Source organism: Pimephales promelas, chromosome 14 (genome assembly GCF_988280905.1).
Source record: "Pimephales promelas chromosome 14, fPimPro1.hap1.1, whole genome shotgun sequence".
In the NCBI taxonomy this organism is placed as follows: Eukaryota; Metazoa; Chordata; class Actinopteri; order Cypriniformes; family Leuciscidae; genus Pimephales; species Pimephales promelas.
In genome coordinates, this window is record NC_142782.1 from 30280727 (window position 1) to 30289003 (window position 8277).

Genomic DNA, 8277 nt, shown 5'->3' on the forward strand with positions numbered 1-8277 from the left:
ACCTATATATATATATATATATATATATATATATATATATAGTCATTAACAACAGTCCTGTATTGTTAAACCAATGTATGTGGTTCAAATGACAGAGCTGAGACTATGTTATTACACACTCTAAATGCTGGGTTGTTTCACCCCAAACTTTGGGTCAAATTTGGACAAACCCATCCATAGGGTTAAATTTTTTACAATAATTACATTTTTAACCCAATGTTTGGGTTTGTCCGTATTTGGCCCAAATTGTCCGTATTTTGGCCCAAAACAACCCAGCATTTTTTAGAGTGCATATATATATATATATATATATATATATATATATATACACAGCCATGACAATTTTAGACCCCTCCATGATTTCTAAGTGGGAGAACTTGCAAACTGTATATAAACGGTGTGTGTGTATATATATATATATATATATATATATAGTGTGTGTGTGTGTGTGTGTGTATATAAACATACATCAAAGGCTAAATCACTGAGTTTTATTTTTATTTTATAGATTTTCAAATCCACATTTATTATATAGTGATTCATCTCAAAGCTGGTTGGTTTGGTTAATCCTCAGAAGTGTTTTATGAACAATTTCTTTGAAATGCCCATGGAAAAAACCGAGGCCACAGAACAAGTGGGCACTCAGTCAGCCTTTACGTATAGCTCTATATCAATACATGTAAAAAGAAACAGTATCTTTTCAATGCTATATAAAGCATTCTTGACGCAATCTACAAAAACACAGATAAAGTATATGACGTTCGCTATCGCATGTATCCGGTCCAGGAGTCCAGTTGTAATCTGGACCCCTGCGGTTATAATCACCCCAGACTAAAGATACACTATCAATATAAAATGATAAGAGCATTATTAAAGTTAGTTAAATGGATTTACAACTAATACCATTGCAATCTGTCCATCTCCGATTCTCAAACGGCATCTGCTGATTGCCCGTTTAAACCAGTTTATAAGACCACCAACCGATATCGCTGTAACCACAAGTCATGCCAGGGAAACCAGAATGAATGTTAAAAAAATATTTATTGACAATTGTGTAAAAAAATAGCTTTCTAAACATAATTTACATTGCTAAACCAAACAAAAACAAAATCCAAGTTGCAATCGTGCCAACTAAAGGTGAAAATCACTCGCTCCTCAAACATTCATGAGGTCATTTTCACTAACATACGCACAGCAGACAGTTTAAATTAGGTGACAAACGTGACTTCAGACTGGTCTGGTTTACCATCAGCAGTTCTCCATGCATCGAGAAACGGAAGTGCTTTCGAGGACTATTTACAAAATATGTACACATATCGTTCTCCAAAAAGGCTTTAAATATGGTAAAAATACATTTAAATAATTTGTGGGCCCTTCGGTGGTGGAATGAGAAAAACTTTGCAGAAATTCGCTCTTCTATAAATAAATAAATAAATACTTCCACTTCGATCTCGTTCTTTTCTTTTCGTTAAAGTTTAAGACACTCCAATAAATAGAATTTACACATAAGCCTTGTCATGGAATTGAGTCATCTGACCAAGATATTTACAATATAAACAAAAATAATGTAGTCTTTCACGTTGTAGTTGCATTGCTTCGTGCATCTGTGACAACGAGTGGTAGTAGTTGAGACTGAGTTACTCAGCACAGAGGAAGAGGAAAAAGAAACAGCGGCCTGAAAGAGTGAGGTAAGACTTTTTCATTCTGCAGAGGTTTTGTGAGGTCGATTTGGTTACTCTTTCTGACGCATTAGAGTAAGACCGACAGTTCCCTGCCAGAAGCAGGTAAAGTGGAAGCAAGAAGGTAAAAAAAGACATCTGGTTAAGGAGTAGAGTGTTACAGTGGCTATTACTCAATTCAAGTATTTCCACAAAAATAAAAAAAACGAAAAACAAACAAACCCTTGATCTTGCACAGAAGGCACTAAAATTATTAAGCTCGGCTGATCTGCTTCCTAAAGGGACAGCGGCCGTCGTAGCAGATCGACTAGCCGTCATCACAGCGCGACTTCTCTCCGCCGCTTCGGGCGTTCCCTAGCTCCTCCCTACACTGGCTGCGAAGAGCTTCTCGATCTACCCGTGCCCCACAGCAGTGTCGACAGTCATTTGGTTCCTACGAGCCAGACTTTCGGGACCCTGAGCCGAAGGGGAGCAGGAGACAAGAGATCACAGATCTCACTAGAAAGTGGACCTCTCCCTTTTTTTTTGGCCTAGCCTAGAACTCCCACCTAGCAGCAATGCTCAAAACAAAAGAATAACATGTTTTTTATTTGCACTGCTCAGTCCACAGGTCCCCCGGGGGGGTTGCTGCTGTAATGGAAAGTCTCTATGTATGCATTCAGATACAGTCATTTGCACACAGTGGCTGCTGGGTACGCAGCAGGCTGATGCTCGTGGCTGATGCTGTGAAGCCTGATCTCAGTGTTGTCTGTAGGGGGCGCTGTGTTCTGCATCCAAGGGTGGTTGATGATGTCCTCGAAAGACGGGCGTTCTGCAGGGCGGAGGGCCAAGCAACACTTGATAAGCTGCTGACACTCTGTAAAAAAAAACAAACAGGATGTGTGATTACGGCACGGTAATAAACCCATAAAACTCCTCGAAGGGGGCGCCATACGATCAGCAGGTCTTACCTGTGGAGATTCTCCGCCTGAACAGCACCTGTCCACGTACGATCTCTTCGTCCTGCTCGAACGGGATGTCACCACAGACCATGTCGTAGAGCAGAATGCCCAAAGACCACACGGTGGCGGATCTACCGTGGTAGCGGTGAAATTTGATCCACTCTGGTGGACTGTAAACACGTGTACCTGAAAACAGAACAAAAAACAGAATACATTTAAATCCATAGTTCTACAACATTTAAACACACATGCATAACCAGAGAAAACCAGGCACTAAACAAAACAGTGTAGTAAAAAGGTGCGTCAGGAAAAGGTGTGTAGTGTTTGAACGTTATTGCTATGGCACAACATTAATGTGCACAGTCATGTGCTGCAGGAGCGTGACACAAGGCGCGCTCATGTTGAGAAACCGGTTGCCATGTGACTTGTGTTTACAAACTTTGAGTTGTAATAATTGCAATTCCCACCGGTGGGGGCGCCAAAACCACAACCCTGCGTATTGCTTTTTTTTTCAAAGGGGCATTATACAAAAATAAACAAATCATCACGCTCGACGATTCATTTAGCTTAAGGTCGAAGAAAGGGGATCATAACATACATTTATCAACGAAAAATTGCCAAATTGGTTTCATACATGTTTAAAAACGTCAAATATTGCCTCCATCTACTGCATAAACACACACCCTTTCTAGAGCTTGACATGGTTCCCACATCCCTCTAAAAACATCAAAATTTCCATGTTTAAATATATTCTAAGTAAACTAAAAACACATATACATTTCTAGACTAATCCATGTTATAATTATATACATTTTGAACCCACAAACGCATTTTAAGCCAATTTTAAAATCTTTCGATTTTTTTATTATATAAACATTTATATTAAAAACAGTAACGTTCACGAGGCGAGACAAGAACGTATATTAAATTCCCTGATCGCGCCACATTTTCCGTGACCGTGGGAACCCTGGCTTGAAGGTCATGCAAATGGCTCTTACCGTCAAAATCGGTGTAAACGGTGTCTTTGAGTAATGCCCCTGATCCGAAGTCGATGAGCTTCAGATCGCCGGTTCGCAGATCGATGAGGATGTTCTCGTCTTTAATGTCACGGTGAACTACGCCACTGTTGTGGCAATGACGCACCGCTTCCAGAACCTGGCGGAAAAAGTTCCTGGCCAGCTCCTCCGGTAACGCGCCCTTCTCCGTGATGAAGTCAAACAGGTCCTTGACGGCCTCCGGTCTTTCCATGACGATAATGAAGCTGTCCGATCTCTCGTACCAGTCCAACATCTTGATCACGCCACGGAATCCAGTGGCGACCTTCTTCAACAGGACGATCTCCATAGGGACGCGCGCGCCATTGGGCTGGAAAAGGAGGACATGATCGTTTTAGCGACGCTGTCATGTCGCATTTAAAAACATTTGCTATACAAATAGTATGTAAATAACCCTATGTAATTGAATACTCACCAACTCTCCCCATTCAGTCACACGATCTTTTGCAACATGCTTGATGGCAACCTGGAAATGATAAGAAATGCATCATTAAACAGTGCGATGAAGATATTATACGCACATTTTAAACGTTCACGAGGATGTAAACAATAATAAGGGAACTCGGGGAACCTACCGGCGCGCCATCAGCGATCCTTAAACCCGCGTACACCGTCCCGAAACCACCGCTTCCCAGCACAGAGCCGACCTGATACACCTTATCGAATGGGTCTTTCTCCTTAACTGTCGATAAAAGATATGATAGATTCATAAGAATGGATAAAAGTCGTATAATTATATAATAATTCACAAGCTGACGCACGCTCTATTCCCAGCACTCAGTCTGCTGACGTGCACGAGCCCAAGACCACAACACGCACACAGGCGAGCACGAGAATAACCGTCCACTAACCTTGAAGCTGGATTTTCGCCGGCATGTCCACGGTTGAAATGTGAGCAAACGTGTTGAATTTCGATAGAAGCATTTTATAATCCAAAATGAGAGTTCTTTTTGAGGGTTATTCCAATGTTGATGTCGAAATCCGTCGTGTGGAGATGGATGTAGGGAAGGTCTACGACGTGAAGGATCCGGTGTGTAAACCTGTAGAAATCCCTTCTCATCGAGGCTCGATGCGGTTTTGATTCGCAAGACGACCTTTTAAACGATCGCACAAGCTTTACTCCAGTTTGGAATATAAAATAAACAAACGATTAATATTACGAAGATAAATATTATTGTCTGAGGTGCGCGACAGACATAAATACCCGGCTTTCTAAATCGTGAAGGAGGGGCAAGAGCCGTTATATACCAGTAGTAAAAGGGAGGGGTTGCTCCAAGGACGTCAACAGTAGTCCCGCCCACAAACACGATTCAGCCAATGAGCAATACCGCCTGCCTCTGCAGAAAAGGTCAATCAAATATGAAAACAGAGGAAAACGTAGACGTGGCGGGAATCAAAACGCGCCAAATAGTCGAGGCTTTTTTTGAGGGCGTTGAGCCGGCGTGGGGCAGACAGGGAGGAATGATTCACATGGCAGAGTGTGTATAACAAAGCCCCCTTTGCAAATTCGAAACAGTATTCAAATAGGTATGAAGAGTTTTAATAAAATCATACATACAATCTTTTAAAAGGTTATGGAGCTTTAGTACATTTAACTTCAGTTAAAAAGTCAATGTGCAACAAAGTTTTCCCTGCATGAAAGGAACGCAATAATTTCACATGGTCTGAGATGAAAAGACAACATTCAGTAAAAAAAAAAGAAAGTGTTAATGCAACCCATGTTTTCCATCTTCACGTGAAACATGCATCATCCCCCTAGGCAACTCTTTGTGTTTGTTTCAGTCATGTGAAGTAGGTCTATGAAGACCGCGTGCTCTATATTACCTCATTAATCTCAAATTAGCGCGCAAAGTTTTTTTTTCTCCTACAGGCTTTATTTAGATGGAGAACAATGCCGGTCGCTATATGGAAATGAGCCGCATACCAGGCATTCTTTCAAATTGGGTGGCCGGTTTTAAACTCGGCGGCAGGATGTGGGAAACTTGAGATAAAAGACTTGGAGACCCATCCCCCCACTCTTATCCTCTCTTTCCCGCGCAGATTATGGTTTGAATGGCACTTGCTCTCCCTGTCTTCTGTATTGTCCCTGCCCTTAGGTTATACGCATAAACATACAAAAAACAACTGATGTAATCGTTTTTTTTCCTCTTCTACAACTGGTCACTTCAAGTTCTTTATGTAATGTATACGTATAGTAAAGGCCAAGTGTAAGTGCCCTCAATGACCCTGAGACGGAGAGTAATCTGATCACTCAAATGCATAAGACGAGCAAGTGTAAATGCATCTGGTTGTTCAGGCCACATATGTAAACTTTACTCCTCCCAAACAAAACAGCATCAGTATACAGAAGATTGGGAGCCGTGAAAATGACACGTGGATGAGGCACATGGATGGAGAAATAAAAAATATAAAAACATTGCCACATTGGCCATAGAAGGCGTTTAACAGAGAATTTTGCTCCTCGGCATTAGCATCATCAAGGAAGTGCAACTCTGTTATATTTGCATAGTGTGGGAAGATTGTATTTATATCCGTTCGGCAGAGACACATTTTGTGGCCAAGTGTAAATTTAATGTAGAATTGATCAATGAAGTGTAGCCTCAAATAGCCTCTATATTCCAACACATAAGATGAATGTCCTTGCATTAGACAACAAAATATCAACATAGCACCATTGTTTAAAATGTATATTACACACTAGGCTACACAAACGTTTGAAATACGTTTTTTTTTAAGTTTTGGAAAGAAGCGTCTTGTGCTTGTAAGAGCTGCATTTATTTGATCGAAATACAGTAAAAACAGTATTATTGTTTTATTATCAAATATTATTTGTGCGATATTTGAAATGGTTTTTGTGTTGTTTTTTTTGTGTTCGAAAGAATATAATTTATTTGAAATAGAAATCTTTTGTAACATTCTAAATGTTGATAAATGTAATGTATCCTTGCTGAATAAAAGTATTTATTTATGTATTTATCATGCATGTGACACTGGAAACTGATGCTGCACCTAAAATGTACATATTACCACCTAAAATTGACATATTAGCTCATGAAATGGACATATTACCACCTAAAATGTACATATTAACACATAAAATGTACATATTAGCACCTAAAATTGACATTTAAGCTCATGAAATGGACATATTAGCTACCAAAAATGTACATATCAGCACCTAAAATGTACATATTAGCTCCTGAAATGAACATATTAGCACCTAAAATGTACATATTAACACCTAAAATGTACATATTAGCACCTACAATGTACATATTAACACCTACAATTGACATTAGCACCAAAAATGTACATATTAGCACCTAAAATGTACATATTAACACCTAAAATTGACATATTAGCAACCAAAAATGTACATATCAGCACCTAAAATGTACATATTAGCTCATGAAATGAACATATTAGCACCTAAATTGTACATATTCGCTCCTGAAATGGACATATTAGTACCTAAAGGTACATATTAGCACCTAAAATTATCACCTGTACTGTATTTTTGTTTAAATAAATGCAGCCTCAGATGAGATGGATCAGTATTATATTTAAATGACCAATTGCTTTTAGTTTTAAAATAGCTCTATAAAACGTCACAAGTTTTTCCTTCCGTTACCATTGTAACAAGCTTGTGCTTCTCAAAAAAGCCAGTGAGTCATAGATTTTCAAATTAATGTGTGTGATTCATAGTGTGGTGTTTCTTTCTTTTCTTTACTCAGAATCCTGTTTTTGAGCAGTTCAATCACAATGCTGGCGCACAGTTTGATGACTCAGAGATCTTAGCTCTCTTCTAGATAAAAGATATGGTCGAGCCCCCTGAGCCGAAACGAAGAATACTCAGAATACTCAGAAATGCCTTGCTTCAGGAAGCAAAAGCCATAGAAATAAAATCGAATGCATAAATAAACAGAACGTCAAGGAACGACAGATAACCAAACGGCGTTTGATTGCTATCATTCAGGCAGCTGTCTGCATGTTCAAGTTCAGCACAGGTATAAATTAGGGTGCTTTATGCATAGTGCTCTTTCTTCTTGTTCATCTTTCAATGCACCGCCGCCCCCCCAGCGAGACTCGCTCAGGCTGATATAATAGAGCTGGTTTAACGCTATAATGAGTCACCTTCTCTGTGCACCTCAGCGCTGATTATGGGCCGCGCAGGTGAGAGCGAGAGGCGATCTGAAATGGAGACGCAGTGGGGGTCTATGTAATATAAAGCTGCGTGAAGGAATGACAGCACTGACGTCTGTGGTTGCCGGCTCAGCAGAGGAGAGAGTGACAGCCGCCCGCTGCCCCGACTCATCTGACACCAACAGCGCTCGCTCTTTTATTAGCACACCGTGATAAAGACGACTCAAGTGCTGGGTTTGAAACTTCAAACCTCATTCCTCTTGTATCTTTAAGTGTGCAAATCCCTAGCTCCACCTCTTGAGATCCTGATTGGAGGGAGGGGAACCATGAGTGCGCTTCAAAGCCTGTGAGAGAGGCTACTGAAGAGCAGGGGTTTAGGTCAACTTTCATGTCAGTTAAAACATGAGGTCAGAGGTCACCGACATACCTGTTCGGCATTCCACGGCCCCCCTTCAAGGA

The 8277-nt window shown here is 40.4% G+C and overlaps 1 protein-coding gene across 1 annotated transcript; it reads right to left on the reverse strand.

Annotated features, from left to right (window-relative positions):
- Window positions 1-2248: 2248 nt before the first annotated feature.
- Window positions 2249-4892, reverse strand: pim1 (Pim-1 proto-oncogene, serine/threonine kinase). Its single transcript, XM_039665420.2, has 6 exons — window positions 4527-4892; window positions 4251-4357; window positions 4091-4141; window positions 3619-3985; window positions 2630-2806; window positions 2249-2535 (listed from the first exon to the last, which is right to left on the reverse strand). Exons 1-6 carry the CDS (start codon window positions 4597-4599, stop codon window positions 2348-2350), a joined length of 963 nt encoding a protein of 320 aa, XP_039521354.1. The 5' UTR covers window positions 4600-4892; the 3' UTR covers window positions 2249-2347.
- Window positions 4893-8277: the final 3385 nt, after the last annotated feature.

Coding starts and splice junctions, on each gene's coding strand:
- pim1 (XM_039665420.2), bottom strand. CDS start 4,599: ATGCTTCTATCGAAATTCAACACGTTTGCTCACATTTCAACCGTGGAC. Junction 4,142..4,250: donor GGATCGCTGATGGCGCGCCG/GTAGGTTCCCCG, acceptor TATCATTTCCAG/GTTGCCATCAAGCATGTTGC. Junction 3,986..4,090: donor TGACTGAATGGGGAGAGTTG/GTGAGTATTCAA, acceptor CTCCTTTTCCAG/CCCAATGGCGCGCGCGTCCC.